The sequence below is a fragment of the Rhinolophus ferrumequinum genome, chromosome 12, assembly GCF_004115265.2.
Source record: "Rhinolophus ferrumequinum isolate MPI-CBG mRhiFer1 chromosome 12, mRhiFer1_v1.p, whole genome shotgun sequence".
NCBI lineage: Eukaryota > Metazoa > Chordata > Mammalia > Chiroptera > Rhinolophidae > Rhinolophus > Rhinolophus ferrumequinum.
In genome coordinates, this window is record NC_046295.1 from 4577249 (window position 1) to 4599096 (window position 21848).

At 50.6% G+C, this 21848-nt stretch overlaps 1 protein-coding gene across 3 annotated transcripts in view; it reads left to right on the forward strand.

The window, feature by feature from the left end:
* The window catches only part of SEMA4D (semaphorin 4D), a 46225-nt gene extending 28711 nt beyond the window's left edge, over window positions 1-17514 (forward strand). The window contains exons 15-18 of one of the 3 annotated variants that reach the window (XM_033123012.1): window positions 3038-3247; window positions 11285-11494; window positions 14851-14948; window positions 15545-17514. In XM_033123012.1, the coding sequence (XP_032978903.1) occupies window positions 3038-3247; window positions 11285-11494; window positions 14851-14948; window positions 15545-15571 (545 nt within the window). In that variant the 3' untranslated portion in view covers window positions 15572-17514. Of the gene's footprint in view, window positions 1-521; window positions 2783-3037; window positions 3248-11284; window positions 11495-14850; window positions 14949-15544 lie in introns of those variants that run through there. The other 2 variants (XM_033123010.1, XM_033123009.1) reach the window with 2 other exon arrangements.
* The last annotated feature ends 4334 nt before the right edge of the window (window positions 17515-21848 follow it).

Genomic DNA, 21848 nt, shown 5'->3' on the forward strand with positions numbered 1-21848 from the left:
TCCCTTGGGTGATCCCACCGCCTGCCAGGAGGCTAGGCGCGTCCCTGCTGAAGGCAGACGTGCCCCTGGGCTCCTGCCCTCGCGTCCCTGACCTGACAACTGCCGTCAGTTAAGACAACTTTAGGAGGAGGGCACCGCAAGGCTGATGTGCGCAGTGGCCTTGAGCAGAAGCGTGTCATGTGTGACTCAGAGTGTGGCCGTCAGACCGCGTGACCAGCTACTCGGCCTCCCCGTCTGATGCGTTTTCTCCTGGGAAACGAGGGTGCGAAATGGGATTTCTGCTGCTCAGAGGTCTCTCTGATGTCTTGGTTCCTGTGGGCTGCCATCCAGCGCTCATCTTTGCTTTTTGGTCATGCATGTCTTTATCTCCTTAGTTGTTCTGGAAGATTCCATGTTCTGGAAGGTTCCATTCCAGTGGGTGAAACTCTTGTGTTCCTCTTGTGCTTATTGACCTATTTTTGAAAGAAGTTGAGTAGCGAGCAGGGTTGTTGATGCTGTGCACATTTATTTTGATGTTCCAGATAAAATTAAGGAAAGTTTCCGGCAGCATTTTTTCAAGCGTGGCAGCACAGCAGAACTCAGATGCTCCCAAAAGTCCAACCTGGCGCGGGTGGTGTGGAAGTTCCAGGATGGTGTGCTGAAGGCCGAGAGCCCCAAGTACAGCCTGGTGGGCAGGAAAAACCTGCTCATCTTCAACCTTTCAGAAGGAGACAGTGGGGTGTACCAGTGCCTGTCGGAGGAGAGGGTCAGGAACAAGACGGTCCTGCAGGTGGTGGCCAAGCACGTTCTGGAGGTCAAGATGGTCTCACGGACCTCAGCGGCCTCCACCATTCTGGCCACCGGGACAGAAGGTGGTAGGATTACCCCCGAAGTAGCAAAGGGGCCCACCCAAGGCTCCTCTCCCCGGACCCCAGCTGTTCAGGTCACCACACCTTCCAGCCTGGTGCCCACCAGCACGTCCTGCGAACCAAAGATTGTGATCAACACAGTCCCCCAGCTCCACTCAGAGAAGACAATGTATCTAAAGTCCAGTGACAACCGCCTCCTCATGTTCCTTTTCCTCTTCTTCTTCGTCCTCTGCCTCTGCCTGTTTTCCTACAACTGCTATAAGGGCTACCTGCCTGGACAGTGCCTGAAATTCCGTTCCGCCGTGCTCCTGGGGAAGAAGCAGCCCACATCGGACTTCTCCGATTGCGAGCAGAGTGTGAAGGAGACGCTGGTGGAACAGGGCAGCCTGTCCCAGCAGAACGGAGGGCAGCCCAGGCCGGCCCTGGACACCGGCTACGAGACGGAGCAGGACACCATGGCCAGCAGAGCACCCACTGACAGGGAAGATTCGCAGAGGATCGACGACCTCCCCGTCAGGGACAAGCCGTTCGATGTCAAGTGCGAGTTGAAGTTCGCCGACTCGGACGCAGATGGGGACTGAGGCGTGTCTGGAGGAGAGGTCTTTGTGTTCCCTGTGCAGTAACCTCACCCTGTGCCGTGTAGGTAGCCCGTCGTCCTCAGACCTCAGTTTTCTGTGTCCCTTCTCTTGGGTCAAATTTGTGACTTGGTTTCTCTTTGTCCTTTCGGAAAACGACGAGCCTCCCACCCGGGCTCCCTTGGTCAGTCGGGTGAAACTCTGTGAGACATACCTGCAGGCGGCATCTCACCTGAACCCTCACTTGTGGCGGGGAGAGGGCTGGACTGCCACTGGCCTGGGAAGAGTTGAACATTGGGCGTCCCCTCCTCAGAGCGGCCACTGAAAGATAATTTAATTCCAGATTGGAAATGACATTTTAGTTTATCAGATTGGTAACTTAATTGCCTGTTGTCCAGATTGGCACGAATCTTTTCTTCCACGTAATTATTTTTTAGTACTTTGCTTTAATTTTGTTGTAGTGTTAGGTCATTTATTTTTTAAATTACTAAAGCAGATGTTTTAATATTTGGAAGATACACATCTTCTAGATTTTGTTGTATGTTAGGATATGATATGGCTTACGTTGCTTACAATTCTCAGGGATAAACTTACTTTTGCTAAACATGTTCTTTCTGCTTTTAGAAATGCAGACGAAGCCGTCTCTTGAGCACACTTTTTTTAAAAACTTTTATTCCTTGAGGGAAGTATCGTTTTTAGAGAGATTTTCTTTCTGTACTTTTTTATCTTGTTTTAACTCTTTTGAAGAAGAGAAGGCGTGGAGGACTGTCCCATGACCACCAGGCAGGGTTCTGAGCGAGGCACGGTGGCCCCAGTGGGCACTGGGTGGAGCTGGGCTGGCCCAGAGCTGAGGGGACGAGCGTGTCACAATCCATTGCCCACGGCCACTGGTCACAACCTCCTGTCCAGACAGACAGAACGTTCACCAGGACTGATCATCTGAACATCTCCTTTTTCTTTTTGCTTCCATCTCACACCTCTTACCCACCCAGACTTTCCACATGACTGACCTGAGCCGTCCACAGCTGGAGGAGAGCCGGGCAGCAGGGGGAATGGGCCTGTGACCACAGCTGCCCACGGACGCTGCAGTGGCAGACCTGCGTGGCCTGACGCTGTCTGTAAGGGGTGTGGGGCCGTGCGGTGTAACATCACTGACCACACTCCACTTCCTGCTGTCCAAACGCCCACAAGAGGAGACTTTTTTTCCGTGGCAAAGAGCAATAAACTCTGGATTTCTGTGTGCCTGTGTGGACAGTCTCATCTTCCAGCATGATAGGATTCGTCTGTTTTGGTGTAAACATTTGTGTTTTATAAGATTTACTTTGTTTTTATTTTTCTACTTTAAATTGTATACATTTGGAAAATAACCGAATAAATGAGAATCTTATATCCTTGATGTGGGCACGTGACTTGCTGAGGCTGTGGGGCCTGCCTCCCGCGTGTGTGACAGGCGTGGCTGAGTCTGCTGCTCCCTCCACGCACGGCCCGGGCAGGGGGCCAGGATAGCACTGGGTCCCTTTCTTTTCCTGAGCTGGTTTCTCTTCTCTGCATGTGGTGTGTTCCTGACGACTTCTGCTTCAGTGCCCTCTCTCTTTTCTGTCCTCTGTCTCGCAGCCTCATCTCCTATGCCCTTCCCTCCTCCGGGGTCCTCCTCCCTGTCCTGTCTGGGCCCCGACTCATCTTCCTCTCCCCGAAGCCCCTGGCTGGGCTCAGGCTCGGGGCCTGACAGCCACCCGAGGGTCAGCTTGCTGCCGCCCTTCCTCAGCGACCAGGCCCAGCACGTGCATGCCCTGGGGACCTTCCACCTCTTCTGCCAGGCCACAGGTGAGCGGGGCACCTGTTAGTTCAGGTGGGGTTGGGGGGCGTGGGCCTCCTCCACCAGGACTGCCTTCCTCGCTGCATCCCAGTGCCCACTGGGGCCACCGTGCCTCGCTCAGAACCCTGCCCGGTGAAACTAAACCGTCAGCCCAAACCTATTCCTCTGGACAGCAGGGGCCAGCCAACTTTTCTGCATAGGAGAAATGTTAACTGTTTTAGGCCTTGCAGTTTCTTGTTTGTAGTTTCTGTCCCAACTGCTCAGCTCTGCCCTTGTGGCCTGAAAGCTGCCAGTGGGTGGGTGTGGCTGTGCATCAATCAAACCGTATTTATAAATCTAGTGTCAGGCCAGATGTGGCCCAAAGGCCAAGGTGTATCAATCACTAGTCTACAGGATTACGTCTACATCTGATAACAAGTGGGGTTTGATGTATGTGTGGCATTTGGCAATTTCAAAATTAGCTTCGGAACTTCCAGAATGGGAATTGTTTTAACGACTTGGTGACATTTAAACGCAGAAAAGACTGCGAACTAACGGAAGCCCTTTGGCCCTGGGAGGCGTTCATTGGGCAGTACTGGAAGGGGACACGAGACAGACCCACCTTTCAAGTGCATCCTGGGTGTCAGGCAGTGCCTGGCGGCCCAGGTCTCCCGTGTGTCAGCGTCAAATAGCCTCAAAGAGAAAACAAGACGTTAGAGGCCGTGGCGGCTCTGTCATCTGCTGAGAGGGGATGAATGACATTAGTGAGGAAAAAAAACAAATCTTGTTCTTTTGTTCTGAGATTTTTAAACAAGCTGAGAAGCTGCTATGTGTCAGGCTGCTGCCTGTCTCCCTGTTGAGTTGGCTCCTGAGCCTTTGAATATCCTGTGTCTGCTGGGAGCTAGCATGTGTGGGCACTGGGGACTCTGCACGGGCCACGGGGTGGCCCGGGCAAGTTGCCTGAGAACGGGAGGCAGTGGAGCCAGACCTCCAGGGTCTGCTCCGTGCTGGGACCAGGCCTCTGTGGGGACGCCCAGGTTGCTCCTGGGCCAGTGAGTCCCCTTGGGCAGCACCCAGGACCTGCTCCAGCCTCCCAGGCACACTGGGACCCTCTCCGTCAGGGAAAGCCAGGAAGGTGGTGCTGGGTTCCCACGATCTGGCAGAGGCCCTCAGGCCTGCAGGAGGGTGGATACAGGCAGCCCATGTGGTCAGGCGCTGTGCGCTGTTACGTGTGATCGCAGGTGCATGTTACCTGTTAGCTGGGCGTGTGCACACACACACTCCTGTGTTCATCCCCACAGCCTGGAATGGGGAGAGGAGGAAAACCAGGGCCTGGGAAACAGACTTCGCGGCTGATCTGAACAGAAGCCACTCCGGGTATTTTCAAACAGGGAGTTTTGTAGAGAGCTTTAGTTACAAAGATGATGGAAGGGCTGGGGCAGAAGGGAGGTGAGGATCCCTGAAACATAGTAACTGCAGGCAGAACCACCAGCTGTCGGACAGTTAGGGGCTCACTCAGAGCCATCCTTGCCTGCCCTCAGGGCCACGGTGTCTTCACTGAATTCACTGTTGCAGAGTTGCGTCAAGAAGCCCCCTTGCATCTCCTGCCAGGGCCTCCATGGCGGGACCTAGCGAAAAGCTGGTGGCCAAAGCTAGGGCAATGCAGCTTGTGGTCTTGCAGCCGAAGCAGGAGAGCTGGGTAGACCCGGGAGTGAGGAGCTGAGAGGACGGCGCCTCAGCACCACTGACCTGAGACAGCGTGCGGAGCAGCGTGAGTTCCTGGCCCTCCGGATGGATGGGGCCGGGACACAGGCCCCCATCCCTGCCCCGTGCTCCTGCTCCTGTGCTCACTGTTTCTAGTCATTTGCCCCAGCTGGGACCTTTCCTTGTTCCACAGAGTTCACCATCTGAGGCTGTGGGGCAGCCCACAACGGACCGCCTTTCTAGGGAGGCTGTTGTGTCCTATGCCATCCAGGAGGGGGTGCTGCTTATATTCTGTTCAGTGTCGAGGCCACCCAAGGGGCCCGAGGCTCTGCATTTGCTCCGTATGGGCTCAGGACTGCAGACTGAATGCCTCACACAAACAGCCTACATACCCCGCACACACACGCTACACACACTGCACACACCCCACACCCAAATGCCACAAGCATGCCACACATATCAAACCACACACACACCCCACACACACTGCACCCAACATATACGCATGACACCATGCACCACACACATCACACATACACCACACAAATATACACAACACATAGACACACACAACAAATAATCACATACACATACACTCCACACGTGGGACCTTTGAGCCCCCTGGAGGCGGTGTGGTGCTGGGTGGCCCCCTGTTCGGCAGCATGTAGGTGAGAAGTGCGTGCACCAGAGACTGCTTGGGGGCACGGCGGGGGGCCGGGGGTCTCATCCCAGGCCACACAGTGGTCCCTGTGCAGCCTTGGCTCCCCTGAAGCCCGGCGCCCACTCCACCCTCTAGAAAGACTCCCCTTCATTTCTGCCCCTTTCAGCAGGAGGTGGCCCTCGGGGACCCCACTGATGAGCATTCGAAGAGACTCCTCAACCGAGTGGCTTCACATCCACCCGGGAAGCCTGCTGTTCTCAAAGGCAGCCTGCTGTTGAGGGACAGAGCAGGCAAGAGTGGGTCCTCCTGTCTGACACCCCATGCAGGCCTTGTCCCCGGCCCGTTCCGCCACAGGCATAGGGTGCCCCAGTGACACATCTGACTAGGCGTGTTTTCCCCTTTACCCTAAGTCTAGCCCACAAGGCAGCGCTGGTTGACAAGCAGCCAGTTACAATGGCGGTGTCTGTGGCCATCCCCTCTCTGAGTCCTAGCAGGTGGCGGACTGAAGACCAAGCCCCTCAAGCTGCGGTCTGCACAGGTGCTGCTCTATGCCGCTGTTGCCCACGTGCCTCCCTTCCGGGTTACTCCCTGAGGCGTCCCCACGTGCTCTCAGGCCTGGCCTCTCCACAGGGCTGAGTTTATGGAACCGTGGCACAACGGCTCAGGCTCTGTCCTGCCGAAGGCCAGGTGGGCCTCTTACGGTGTTCACGGCCTTGCAGCTCGGTGACAGGGCTTTCCCATCCCGGCCTCCGTCTTCCCTCCATCTCCTGACCTCAGGGCAGTGTGTGCATGTGTGTGCTTGTATGTCTGCGTTTGTGTGTGTATGTGTGTACATACTTGTGTGTAATCGTGTGTTTCTTTTGGTCCAAAGCGTGCTGCACTTTGCCCTCTGTGGGCACAGCTCCATTCAGGGGCTGAGGCCTGAGTATGGCGGGAACTCTGGTTCTGGAGGGGTTGTCCAAACCGCCAACTGCCTTTCATCTGGAGGGGCTCTATGTGCATGATGGCGAGTTAGAGTACTGACGAGGAGAGAAAGGGATCCTGAGCTGAAGAGATTAAGCGTGCGGTCGTGTTCCACTTTTCGGAAATAATGATTCCATGCTCCTTGTGACAAAATTAGAATCGTATTGATAAGCAATGAAATAATCCCACTGTTTGCACGTAAGCACAAGTAGCTTTATTCTGGCATATAAATGTGCACATATGAATGTGGACATATAAACGTGGACATATAAGTAATAGTGACGGATGGTGATGAGTCTGGAGCCGTGCATATGCAGTGCAAATACATGCGTATGTAAATCATGCACTTGCATATGCATATACACATACAGAAACAGATCTATATAATTTTTTAACAAAAGTGGAATCTTTCTTTACCCCGTGAGTCCAGCTCCCGTCCCTTATATGACTATGTCAGAGGTAGGCCTGTGTCATTTTTAAAGCTAAGAATAAACCTCCTATAGTTGAGTAACTTTTGGATATTCAATGTTTCGTAGGCTTTTATGTTTTAACTACAATATTAACAATCAGAGCCCTTTAAATCACCGGGGTCAGAGAGGTCGTAGAAGGAGGGCTGAGTCTCCAGGGTCCAGTCCTGTAGTGACCGCTGGTGCAAATGTGCATGCCAGGACTCCTGAAATTGCTGTGGGGGTAGTTGACCCATGAGTTGGTCACTTTCCATAAAGGGTCACCCTCCACTTCAGGGCAAGGTGACCCTTGCTGGAGTCTCAGTGCTTAGTATATTTGATCAGGTGGTTTTGCCAGAAGCTAAGTCTTTGTTGCGTGATAATCCACGTGCCTTTACAACAGAGCAGTGCTGTCCTGGGGTTTCTGGAAGTCGGGTGTGCGGCAGTGTCATCCACAGAAGGGGGTCCCCCCTGACCCTCTGTGTGGTCGGGAGACCCTGCAGGCACCTCCCCGCAACATTGTCTGTGAAGCACCTTTTGCTACATTCAGTTCCTTTTTGGGGTTCACTCTTCAGCTGATCACAGGGCACTGGCAGCTTTGGGACAGGCTTGAGATACCCTGAGGAGGAAAGCCAATAAAATCAGCATGGTGGAGACCCAGGAGAGCCCTCCCAGCTGGGTCTGCTGACTTCTGTGCATTAGTGGGCTCTGGGACCTGCAGGGGATGCCTAGTCCTGGGGCTGCGGCGTGAGTGTCCTTGGTGTGTGCAACCTCTGTGCTCTGACAACAGCCGCAGAGCTGTGCTTGGGCCCCTACTTGCTGGCAGGCCCCTGGGCCTGAGCATAGGAGGTGGGTGAGCCCACTGGCAGCTGGCCCCAGGGTCAGAGTCGACCACCTGCAACAAGCACGGGCCTGCCTGGTGGAGCTGCACAGACAGCAGTGGGGGCACCCAGTGCGGATGTGGCCTGATCACTTGGGGTGGGTCCCATCATACTCCCCTCTAACCTGGGGCTCTCTGGCCCCCACCTCCAGGATGAGTCGGACTCCCTCCTTGGAGAGAGGCCATCGTTCCCAGTACTTCTGTTTTTGTCGCAAAGTAGATGCAGGTCTACACTAGTGGTGTCCTTGGATCATTTGGGACGAGGGTGGGGCAGGAAGAGCCCACAGCCCCTGCCCCGCGTTGACCCTCAGGTGGGTGCCAGGCCCCGAGACTCCTGCCAGCCTCACCCCACAGAGGCCAGCCGAGGCGGCTGTGGGGGACAGGCCCAGCGGTCGACGTTTCCGAGGAGTGGGCCCTGTGGGACAGATGGGTTTGGCTGCCACCCAGGTCCCCACTGATGTCGCAGCCTGGTGACTCTGTCGACTGGTTTTAACTTCCATTTTCCCTCTCTCTTTAATTTCCTCTGCATTCAGAATGAGTTGGATAGTTTTTTAAAAGAATAAATGGCATGTAAGTACTTCTTTAACATTTTTAATGTTTTACTTCAGTTAAACACACACTTAAAGAGTATTTAATTATGCCTAAGGATGTCCTCATGACAGAGGTGCGCGTGGTAAGTGGTTAAGTGTTCTCTGTGCTGTTTATGCCACAGGAGCTGTGTCCTTGGGGGATTTTGCTCCTGAAAGGTCCCAACTCATGTGGTTGGGGTGGCGAACTGGGCCCCAGCTCAGGCCACTCAGATTCCTTGTCCCAGGGTTGGTCATGAGAGCCTTCTCTATAGAGATAGTACAAAACGACAAAAACTTTGACAGAAGAAAGAAAGAAAGTCCTGCACAGAACACAGGAAACAAGCCTAGGAGGGCCGGGACAGCCAGTGGGCTGCTGTGCAAAGCACTTTTGAACTTTCAGAATTTCCTGCAGAGTCTAGGGCACATTTCTTTCTTTCAAGATAGTATTTTCTTTTTATTCTTTATAGTGAATTTGGAAACTCCAGGAAAGTATAAAAAGCGAAATTTAAACGACCTAAATTTAAACCTGCCAGCATTATGTCCATTTTTTTGGCCTTTTCTCTGTGCATATATATGAATGTGTCTATACACACATACACACACATATTTACACATATTTACACATAGGTACATATGTGTACACACAGGCACTTACATTTTTTCATTGAATGTAACGTTCTTAGTATTTTTCTGTGTTGCTAAATCTTTTTCTTAAACGTGACTCCTGACGAATGACAACACAGTGGCTGTCCGATCCTCTATGGGGCCCTCGTCGGCCGTTTCCCAACTTCTCACGCACAGACTCGGCATCGGTGCTCTCTGTGGGGTCTGATCACCCGTCGGGAGGCATCTCAGGGCTGTCTGGATCAAGGATCTGACCTTCCCTGGGGAGGAAGTTTTGAGGACCCTGACCCTGGCGGATTGCTGGAAGGGACTGGACAGGGATGAACAGGTGCCATGTTGGTCACACGGGGACCTGATGGGGTTGGGAATCCATCGAAAGTAATCTTAGTTCAACTAGAAGCTTCTCCTCTTTCTAAAAGACCCAGGACCTGACAGAACTCTCTACCACCACCTTGCCCTCCCAAGACGGCGTGTGGGGCCTCCACATTTACCCCTTATGTCTGGCCATGCACACGCTCCCACACACTTGCACACCAAATGCCTATTGCTGTTTGTGCTGGTTCGTTCATCCCTCTGTTCTATAATTTGCTTTACCTGCTCAGTGGACTCTAGCCACAGGTAGACACAGGTAGTCCTTCCTTCTGCTGCTGACCGTCTTCCATGGCGCCACGTTTTGTTTCGTCCTTCCCCAGTTAGTGAGCATCTAAGGAGAATCTAGCTTTTAAAACCTGAGTCTCAAGCGGTGTGAGGGTCAGGTGGAGCTGCTCTGGGCCAGGTCAGCCCCACACCCACCCTGTCTGCAGTGGGTGGACTCCATGTGGAGCCAGGTCCTGGGCAAGGAGGCCAGAGCGTGTCCCGTAGTCCACGCTGTTGGGATGTCCACCTGCCACAGGAAGTGAGAGGGAGCAGCAGGTGGGTTAGTGAGGCCTGGCTCCAGCCCCAGGGCCATGACTGGGAGCCGCAGTGACAGGGGCCCTCAGGGAGTCCGGCCTGCATCACCTCTCTTGTCTTGCTGTGGCGACCTGGGATTCTGGGGCAGACGGAGTTTCTATACCTGTCCAGGGCCTGGCCTGGCCTTTGCCACTGTCGCAGCTCAGCAGGTTTGCACATAGCCGAGGTAGAAGCCTAGCAGGGCTCAGTGGGGCTGTTTCAATTCCCCCTCAGCCCACCTTCAGCAGACTTGGCTGGAAACCTGTGTGTACACAGACCATGTACAGGTGCCCTGGTTTGTTTGTCCTTCAGCAGGGGGTGGGAACGGGGCCTGTCTCAGCATAGCCCCTGGGCCCAGGCGGAAGCCTGAAACCCACAGGCTTGTCCAGCGGCACTTACGGCTAAGGAAGGCAGCCCCAACGGGCTGCTTCCAGAGCCCGGATCTTGTGCCTGGCTCGCCACACACTGCTCTTCAGGGCCTTCCACCCTGTCCCCTCAGCACTGGCCTGGAAGCTTGTCCCAAGTGAGGCAGGAAGCCCAGGTGCTTGTACTGTGCTCCTGGCCCAAGTCTGGCTCAGCAGAGCTAAGACCCTGGCCAGGGTCCAGGGCCAAGCATGGCAGAAAGGTGCTGGGGCCCATTCTCCACTCTCCTCCAAGTCCTTATTTCCACAGGACAAGCCCTCAGCCCTTCTCAGCACCCTGGCGCCCTCCCCCAGCCCACCCAAGTATTCCCAGGGCCAGTTGCACCCCCTCAGCTTGGCAAGGCCCAGCTTGGTCCTATCAAGAGCAGGAACTCTGGCCACTCAGTATGGTGGGGAGAGTGGCGAAGGAGGCAGAGCCTGTGGCTGAAGGTGGTGGCAGCAGGGCCGGGGCAGGCAGATGAAGTTCCCAGGACCAGAACCACCTGCGAAACAGACACCCAGCGCAGAGCACCACCACCAGGGTCTCTAGCAGAGAAGGTGTGTAGCTCCCGATGGCCTAAACACTTTGAGCAGGTGTCTGAGTGAGGCCAGGAGCAGGGCGCATGGGCCGTGAGGACAATGAGCATGTGTACCAATTTCTCCCAGGGCTACAGGGGACCACAGCAGGAGCCAGCGCCAGGCCTCTTCGGGGGCAGGGCAGGGACTGAGCTGAATGCTGTTCAGTCGCTTCAGGTCCACCAGGGATAACAGAAACCCCCAATCTGAGCAGCACCCTGCCCCCTGCCCCCACGCCTGGGCAAGGGCAGTTCCTGTGCTTCCCCGTGGGGTTCTGGGACACAGGGTGGAGCTGGCCTGTGTGCCCCCTAGGTCCTGCGGATGTTCGCTTTGTCTGGGAGAAGAATGGGCGCGAAGTGGAGACGTGTGTTCCCGTGCAGACCCACGCACTGCCTGATGGCAGGGCCCACGTGCTCAGCTGGCTGCGGGACGCCATCGGTGAGAGCGCGGAGTACCGCTGCTCCGTCCTCTCCTCAGTGGGGAGCCAGGCCTCCCAAGTGAGGATCACCGTGATGAGACGAGGTAAGCAGTGGCCCCCCACCTGCATCCCTACTGCAGCTCTCCTAGGCCATGTGTTTTACTGTTTACTCCGTGTCTCCAACAGCAGGCTTGTGTGTGACATTTCAGCCTGCCTTCCAGTAAGAAAGATGGCAGTTCATTTTCACCCTCTGCCTCCCCATGCAGGCTCACTGGCTGCCCATCTCCCATCCTTCCAGAGTACGTGTCACTTTAGAATGGCTCTGAGCCTGTGAGTCTGTTATGATGGCTCTTCCTGTACTTTTGTTGCCCACTGTGTTGAACTCCAGCTGCTGGGCTCTAAGTTATTAATTCCACAGCAGACTCTGCAGTTGTCTAAGTCCCTGATCAACACAGACATACTGGTGTCCTGTCCTCAGCCTCCTAAAACCTCTGCACGAGGAGCTAAGTGCTGCTCTGCATTTGTGCCTGGTCGCTGGAGTTTCCATTCCTCTGACATTGGACCGTGTGTCCTGTGTCCCAAGCACACTTTTGGTTTTCTGTGAAGTGTGTCCTCCAGTCCACCTCAGACGGGGCATCTGAGAAGTCAGTGTTTCCAGAGCCGATGTTTTCTCTGTCGTCATTCTTTAGATGAGACTTCAGTTGGGTAGACAATTCTGGCCTGAAAATCATTCCCGAGTGTCTGAAGGCTTGCTCCACCCACCTCTGCCTGTGACTACTGTCTTTTGAGTACAATGCAAGTTCCTGGTGACGAAGTTTTCATGCCTGGTGGGCTCATTACATGTGGAAGCCCCTACCCTTCAGCTCTTGGAGGCTTTCTTGAACGATTGCTCACTCCTCTCCACTTCACTTACTCTTCTCTTTCTGAAACTATTTTCCAAGATGCTGGGCCTCTTGGGCTGGTCCTCTAGCTGTCTGTCCATCTTCTCTTTCCTATCTGTCAACCCTCTGCATTTTGCCTCTACTTTGGGTAGATTTTCTCAACTTTATCTTGCACACTTGTTACTGAGTTTTCATCTCCCTGTCACATTTTTATTACTAACAGCTTTATGTTCTGTTCTCCTGTTCCATTCTGTTCTTGTTCCATAAATGCAGGATGCTCTCTTCACTCTCTGAGGATATGGATAGGTTTCTTTAGTTTTCTTCTCCGTCTAAGTTGCCCTTTTCTGCTTGTTTTGTCCGTCTTCTCTTTCCCTCAGAAGTCCCGTGGCCCTTGATTGTCTGTTTACATTTAAGAGAGGGACTCAAAGGGCTCTCCTGTTTCTACCCAAGGCATGGTCTGTGCACCGGCAGCATTTGCATTATCTGGGAGCTTGTTAGAAATGCAGAGCATCGGGTCTGGCCCCAGATCTGCTGAATCAGAAGACCTGGAGAGGTGGGACTCCTTGTGTTAGGAAGTTCTCCAAGTGATTCCTGTGAGCACTAGAAACTGGTCTGCTCAGCACCTCTCCACGTCCTGTGTGCTGTAGTCCCCTGGGGGCGTCCGGCTACAGCCCACACTTAGAGCAGCAGGCCCTCCAGGTTTAGGTTGGGCTGTCAGTAGGGACTTAGGTTGGGCAGGAGGACAGGACCTCATCATTTAGTATGAAAATGTCCATTGAATCTGTCTGCTTTCAGTGCAGGCCCTACCTACCCTCAGCAGTACCTGCCTGAGGCCCCATGTCCTGTATTCTCTGAGATGACCTGTTTCTTCTGGTGCAAAGGAGGGAACTTCCCTGGTGGGTGGAGTGGGAAAGGGGGCCACGCTTCCACATCTAAACAGCCTTTGAAACAAGCTGCCTATTAGCCCCCGGTTGCAGCGCCCAGGTCCCGGACCTTTCTGTGAGTTTGATCCCAGGATTCAGCTTTCTTGGGTCTGTTGAGGACTTGGGTTTCCACTGGTCCCTCCGCTGTTCAGCTCCCACATTATTGCTGTTTCCCCTCCTACTCTCTGTTTTCAAGAGTGTGTATGTATGTGTGCATGTGTGTGCACATGTGTGCGTGTGTGTGCATGTGTGTGCACATGTGCGCGTGTGCACGTGTGTGCGTGTGTATGGTGTTTAAACCTTTTGTCATTTTAGTGGGGGTTGGGAAAGGGAAAGAATAATTGCAAATATTCACTCCCACGCAAAACCTCTATTCTTTCCATTTCTGTAAAATGCCCTGCTGTTGCTGTCAGGATAACATGGAACAATCATGTAAATGTGACATACACATTGTGACGTCTCACCCAGGAGTTAGGTGAATGGTGCTCTCAGCTATTCACTATGCAGTAACAGCCAGAGAGGCAACGAGGCAGCTGGAGCCCGTGGGTGTTTTACCTCATCTAATTCAGTTAGTTGTCTCATGACGTAGGAACTGTTATCCCCACTTGGCAGCTGATGAAGGTGAAGTGACTTGCCCAAGGTCATACCCCACCCCAGGCAGTGTGGAGCAGGACCTGACTGTGATGGTGGGAGATTTTTATACCCAAGTCACTCTACAGACAGCAGACACAAGACGAGAGAGGGGCTAAACGGCGTAACCACAGTGAAGACACCTCAGCATTTTCTTTTCTCCCTGCCCACCACGTTTATTGAAGGTACAGGTGGTGCAGAAGCAGGATGAGTTTAGGATGCGTTAGAAATTAAATGCCTCTCTCCAGATGTGGGGTCTTATGCTGTGAATCCTGAGTCCCTGCAGGGCCTGCAGTTAAGGGGCACCGGCCACAGGCTGGCTGTGTGGGTGCCACGACCCCTGGACCACTCAGGTCTACCCAGGGTGTGAATTCTACTTCCTGTCTGAAGGGCTCTGGTTCTTGGACCCCGTTTCTGAAACTAGTGACATATGCTGTTGTCCAAAGCAAGAACACAGTTCATTTTTTGTTTACAAAGAAAAACTCTGGCTCAGGATTTTGCCATCGTGACAGCCCTGCAACTAACTGATTTTCATAATCCAGGATCAAACACACACGTGTGGAGCAAGTAGCAGGTAGCATAATGTCCCCAGAATTCACAGTGCCTGCTGGCCTCCTGGTCGGCTGAGCTGACTTCTAGGCCTTAGCTCCTGCCTCAGTGGAGGGGAGAGGAGGCCCCAGGCCACGAGGCCTAGGGTCTCTACATCACCCCAAGAGGAGTGGGAGTTTAGCCCCTCTCCCACCTGGAGAGAAAGTGCCAATGACATGTGGAGGACGGGGCCAGTGTGCCTTGGGGAGCAGCTGCACCAAAGCCGGTGGCCTAGGGAGGGCAGGCAGGGTGGGGGCACTGACTGTACAAGCCCCCACAGCGAGAAAGGTGAGGCCCCCCTGGGTGAGACCACTGGCTTCAGGGGAACAGTCACCTACCACGGGCTGGCTCACAGCATGGCCTCTGTGGAGGGTGGGCAGCCGTGGTGCCACGAAAGCCTGTGATTCTGAGCCCTGGAGCTTCGCTTCTGTCTTGTAGAAGTGACCCACCAGGAGAAGTGGACCAGAGAGCTCGCCGCCTGGAGGGCTGTGGTTGGGGAGCATGACCGCATGATGCAGGGCTGGAAGAAGGCATGGGTATGTGGCCCAAGGCCGGCCGCCCCTCCGCGGGGGTTGTTTCTGGGTCCATTCATGCCAGTGGGCGGGGCCCTTCCAGGAAACGGAAAGCAGGTGGGACCGGAGGGACTTGGGCTTGAAGGGCAGTGCCAGCTGGTTCTGGCTAGATATGCTCCATGGCCACCTCATCCCGGACAGAGCGGAAAACATGGGCAGGTGAGACGTTGGTTGCTTGCGGCCTCAGCACTTGGCTGGGTGTCTGCTGGTGGGCACGTGGGTGAGCAGGGCGCCCATCCCAGCAGAGGCGGAGAACAGGCATTCCCAGACAGGCGTCAGCCCTGGGCTCCTTTCTTGGCCCCCACCGCAAGGCCAGGCCAGAGATTTACCACATGGAAGAGTGGTCACTGTGACAATTCACACCCAGGTCCCTCCTTGTTGCCAGCAGGCTGTATGTGACATCCTCCAAGCCTAGCCCCCAGCAGGGGCACCTCCCAAAGGCCTAATAGACCCCAAGGGGGAGCACCTGAGGCGTTTGGCTACATCTGACAGTCTGTGGGGAAGAGGGGTGAGAGGCGGAAAGGCCAGATGTCCTGACAGAGACAACGTTGTTCTTTCAGGAAAGCTGTAACAAGGACAATTTTTAGCCCCCAGGAGGCCGGGCTGCCCGGATGCCACCTGCCACGCCCCCCTGGAGATGCCCCTTGGCCGTGAGTGGTCACCGCACCTACTCAGATGCAGCCTGGGGACTGGGCACTGCAGAGCACAGAGCCCTGACTGGACCTCTATGACAGTGGCTGGAAACTTTTTAAAAATTAGGTGCTTGCATGTGACAGAGGGTCTATCTGGCACAAGCAGGAAACCGAGATGGGTTAATGGGCTGCAAACGGAAACTGATTAAGACAGTGGGGTGTGTGAGAGCTCCTTTCCAGAAGCACCGTTGTTACGCTCCACAGATGACTGCTCCGCAATCTGAGTCATTTCACATTGTAGGAGTGGGCCACCCCACGGAACAACCAGTGGTGTCAACTAAGCCTGCCGCTTATCCCCACCTCCCAACTCAGCCACTAAACTCAGGTGCACAGCAATGGGGGGAAGGTGAGACTCCACAGGAAAAGAATTGCCTTGAACCTTGAGTGACGCTGGCCCACAGTGGGCGCTGGCACGGCCGTGAGCTCTTTGCGCTTGTCCTCACTCACCTGAGTACGGACTGTTCCGTACAGCTCTGAGTGTGCTACCATTCACGGCGTTGGCCGTGGGCACCGAGCTTGTCTGAGGCAGAAAAGCCAGCAGGTCGTCGTGCACTCTTCCTGGCGCCTGTCGTTTTCTGCACAGTGGGGTGACCTGATGAGAGTACTGTCACACCTGCGTCTGAATCTAGTTATCAACACTGCATCCCCAAAGCCTCTGCCACATGTGCGTACAGGTGAGGCCGGCGGCCCAACACGGCTCAGCCTGTAACTGTACAGACTCGTTCTTCTTGTTTGTAGAATGAGTTCTTAATGGAATGCCTGCCTCTCATAAAACTGAAACCTCTGTTTAAAATGAAGCTGAATTTCTCTTATGACCCTAGAAATGAATGTCTTCTCAGCCTCATGACCGCGGCCTATGTCCCGACCCCTCCTCTGAGACCGGTGAGTTTTCTAACAGCCTTCCTATGGGAACGGCACACATTTCCTGCCAGTTACTTCCAGGATCCACTGAAAACAGGGCTTCCTGAGGACGACTGACCTTGGGGTTAGGGTCACCCTGATGGCTGCCCTCGTTCCCTCTACCCTGCCACCCAGGTGCCGGCGCATGCTGCCAGAGGACACCGATCGGCTGCAGACCTTCACACATCACGACAGACCTTTTGTAAGATCCATCAGCTCTCGTGTGTTTCTTGCATGGGGACAGCTCCAGCTCCTACAGACTCCAAGTGAACTGCTCGAAGGTTTGGGCCCTTTCTTTGATGCTGTTCTCTGTATCTATTAAACTTCCCCTCAAGTCGGGATATAGTGAGAGCACTTTCATGTTTAACAAAACAACTAGATAACAAGAGTGTACTATTGGGAAATGTGCTTATGAGGATGCATTTGGATTCTTTGCACTGCTGAGAAAAATAAAGGCAGAGAGTTGTAGGTCTGCTCAGTGAGGTCTGTGCTCGGGAGGCCCCAGCACTGTCTGCTTCCTGCGACGCCATCAGCACAGTGTCAGTCACCACACCGCTGCCTGTGCAGTGGTGGCCTCTGCCAGGGCAATGGGGCATCGAGTCACACGAGATGTGAGTATGATGTGGAAGGCCACCTTCTCTGCTGCAACCTCCTTCACCCTACATTTGTTGAGCAAACACCATGGCCAGAGACCTCAGGGGCTCTGAACAGAGGACCTGCGTCGCCAGCAGAGCTTTTGTTAATGATCTTTTTTCATGATCATTTTGTCGTTTTTATGTTTTTAAATTTATTTTCCCATTACAGTTAACTCACTAATAGAGTGGTACCTCGGGTTTCGAACATCTCTGTGGACGAGCATTTCGGTTTGTGAATGCCGTAAATTTTATGGCTCTATGGTATCATTAGATAGTAAAATTGATGCTAAGTTTGCAGTTTTAGGGGTTGATTTTAAAGGTCCGGAACAGATTAATCCATTTTGCATTACTTTCTATGGGGAAACCTTGCCTCGGTTTTCAAACGTTTCAGAACTTGAACAGTCTTCTGGAACGGATTAAGTTAGAAAACCGAGGTACCACTGTATTATATTTAAGGTGTACAACATAATGATTAGATGTTTATATGACTTACGAAGTGATCCCCCTGGTAAGTCTAGCACCCACCTGACACCACACATAGTTATTACAATAGTATTGACTGTATTCCCTATGCTGTCCTTTGCCTTCCTGTGACTGTTTCTATAACTGGCTATTTGTGCCTCTTACTGCCCTTATCTTTTTCTGCCTATGCCCTTACTCCCTCCCTTCTGGCAACCATCAATTTGAATGAGTTTGTTTCTGTTTTGTGTCTTTATTTTGTTTTTTAGATTCCTCAGAGAAATCATACGTTACTTGTCTTTCTCTGTCTGACTTAATTCACTTAGTATAATACCCTCTAGGTCCATCCATGTTATCTCAAATGGCAAGATTTTATTTTTTGTGGCTGAGTAATATTCCGTTGTATAATTGTACCACTTCTTTATTCATTTGTCTATCAATGGACACAAGATTCCTCCCATATCTTGGCTATTATAAATAATTGTCGTGTTCAGCTCGACAAGAGCAGTGGGAAGTGAGAAGGGCGGCACAAGGTTAAGAAAGACAGTAGACAAGAGTAGAGTGCAAGCAGGGCCAAAGAACTCAAGTCTCAAGGACTGAGCCCTGAATTGGGCCAACGCATAGCTTTTATTAGTTAGGTGGGGAAGTAAAGGAGATAAAGCTTGTCAATCTCAAGATCTGTGACTCCCATACATCATAGTAGGAAACTGATTTAAGCCAATCACCCTTGCCTGCAGGCAGGGTGTCTCAGGATAAGGACTTCCCCAAGGGACAAAACCTATATGCATATGAATAGATGGAGAGCACATCATCGAGTCACTTCCCCTGCAGGTTGTGGGAAGGAATGCAGCCACAGAGGCAGAGGCTCTCCTTAGCTGGGGGAACGTGGGGGGCTGTGTCCACCTCTGTCGACCCCGCGAGTTCCCCAGATGGTCCCCACACAGCTGTGTCTGGCTTGGGTTGTCCGCCCCGCCTCCTGCCCCCGTGGAGAATCATACCCGTCATTGACTAGCCAGTCATCTTTTTGGGGCCAAACAGGGAGACATAGGTATAAGCACAAAGGTGAAGCAAAGTCCCTGAAAGGATCCATCTCACAGACTCTCCTTTCTTTAGGGGCAGGTACGAGGAGACACACGGCTAGGCTGCTGCATGGCAACAAATAATGCTGCAGTGAACACAGGGATGCATATATCTTTTCAAAGTTGTGTTTTGGTTTTCTTTGGATAAACACCCACGAGTGGAATTGCTGGATCATATGGTAGTTCTATTTTTAATTTTTTCAGGAACCTGCATACTGTTTTCCACAGTGGCTGCACCAATCTGCAATCCCACCAACAGTGCACAAGGGTTCCCTTTTCTCCACATCCTCGCCAGCACTTGTTGTTTGTTGATTTATTGAAGATAGCCATTCTGACATGAGTGAGGTGGTAGGTATCTCCTTGTGATTTTGATTTGCATTTCTCTGATGATTAGTGATGTTGAGCATCTTTTCATATGTCTATTTGACATTTGTATGTCCTCTTTGGAGAAAGGTCTATTCAGGTCCTCTGCCCACTTTTCACTTGGATTTTTTTTTCTTTTGTTTGTTTCTTTGTTTTGGTGTTCAGTTGTATAAATTCTTTATACGTTTTGGATATTAACCCATTATTTGATGTCTCATTGGCAAATATCTTCTCCCATTCATTCAGTAGGTTGTCTTTTCGCTTTGTTGATAGTTTCCTTTACTGTGCAAAAACTTAGTTTGATGTAGTTCCATTTGTTTATTTTCTCTTTTGTTTCCCTTGCCCAAGGAGATATATCAAAATAATAATAATAATAATAATAATAATAATAATAATAATACTGAGAGCAATGTCAGAGAGTTTACTGCCTATGTTTTCTTCTAGAACTTTTATGGTTTCAGATCTTACATTGAAGTTCTCTAATCCATCTTGAGTTTATTTTTGTATATGGTGTAAGAAAGCAGTCTAATTTCATTTTTTGGGGGGCATGTTATTGAAGAGACTATATTTACCCCATTGTATATTCTTGCCTCCTTTGTCATAGATTAATTGGCCATATAGGCTGGGCTCTCTATTCTGTTCCATTGATCTCTGTCTGTTTTTATGCCAGTACCATGCTGCTTTGATTACTATTGCCTTGTAGTATAGATTGACGTCAGGTCCTTCAACTTTGTTCTTTTAATATTGCTTTGACTATTTGGTGTCTTTTGTATTCCCTATAAATTTTTAGGATTATTTGTTCTAGTTCTGTGAAAAATGTCATTGGTATTTTGATAGGGATTGCACTGAATCTGTAGACTTCTTTGGGTAGTATGGACATTTTAGCAATGTTAATTCTTCCTATCAATGAACATGGGACATCCTACCATTTATTTGTGGTTTCAACGTCTCTTAGTTTTCTGAGTACAGGTCTTTTACCTCCTTTGTTAAATTTATTCCTACACATTTTATTTTTTTGATGCAACTGTAAAATGGGAATGTTTTCTTAATTCGTCTGATAGTTATTGGTGTATAAAAATGCAACCAATTTCTGAGTATTAATTTTGTATCCTGCAACATTACTGAATTCATTTGTTAGTTCTAATAGTTTTTTGGTGGAATCTTTAGGGTTCTCTATATATAGTTTCATATCATCTGCAAATAATGATAATTTTACTTCTTCCTTTCCAATTTGGATGCCTCTAATTTCTTTTCCATGTCCAATCTCGTGGCTAGGACTTCCAGTACTATGTTGAATAAAGTGGTGAAAGTGGACATACTTGCCTTGTTCCTGATCTTAAAGAAAAAACTTCCAGCTTTTTCCCATTGAGGATATTAGCTGTGGGGTTGTCATATATGGCCTTTATTATGTTGAGGTATATTCCCTCTATCCCCATTTTGCTGAGGGTTCCTTTTTTTTTTTTTTTTAGCATCAATGGATGTTGGATTTTGTCAAATACTTTTTCTGCATCTATGGATATGATTGTATGATTTTTATTATTTTATCTATGCGGTGTATCATGTTAACTGATTTGTGGATATTGAACCAACCTTGCATCAGAGGAATAAATCCCACTTGTTCATGGTGTATGATTTTTTTTAATGTATTGCTGAATTTGGTTTGCTAGTATTGAGAATTTTTACACTTACGTTTGTGAAAGATATTGGCCCACAATTTGTGTGTGTGTGGTTTTGGAATCAGAGTAATACTGGTCTTATGATTTTGGGAGCCTTCCTCCTCTTCAATTTTTTGGAATAGTTTGAGAAGGGTAGGTATTAATTCTTCTTTGAATGTTTGGTAAAATTCACCTGTGAAGATATCTGGTGTAGGAATTTTGTTTGCTGGAAGTTTTTTGAAAACTGATTCAATTTCATTAGTAGTTATCAGTCTGTTCAGATTTTGTTTCTACCTGATTCAGTCTTGGAAGGTTGTATGTTTCTAGGAATTTATACATTTCCTCCAGATTGTCCAATTTGTTGGAATATAATTGTAGTATTTTCTTATATTCCTTTAGTGTCAGTTGTCAATTTCTGCTCTTTCAGTTCTGATTTTTTTTATTTGGGCCCTCTTTTTCTTGATGAGTCCGGCTAAAGGTTTATCAATTTTGTTTATCTTTTCAATAAAGCCAGCTCTTAGTTTCACTGATCTTTTCTATTGTTTTTGTTGTTTTTTTTTAGTCTCTATTTCATTTATTTCTGTTCTGATCTTTATTATTTCCTTCTCTCTACTCACTATGGGCTTCTTTCTCTAGTTCCTTTAGGTTAGATGGCTTGAAATTTTTCTTGTTTCTTGAGGTAGGCCTGTATTTCTATGAATTTCTCTCTAAGAATTGCTTTGGCTGTGTCCCATAGAATTTGAGTCGTCGTTTTCATTTTCATTTGTCTCAAGGTATCTTTTGATTTCCTCTCTGATCTCACTGTTAACCCATTCATTTAGTAGTATGTTATTTAGCCTCCAAGTGTTTGTGTTTTTTCTTCTTGTAATCAATTTTTAGTTTCATACTATTGTGATCAAAGATGCTTAATATGATTTCAGTCTTCTTAAATTTATTGAGACTTGTTTTGTGGCCTAACATGTGGTTTATCCTGGAAAAATCTTCTATGTGCACTTGAAAAGAATGTATATTCTGCTGCTTTCAGGTGGACTGTTCTAAAAATATCTATTAAGTCCATCTGGTCTAATGTGTCATTTAAGGC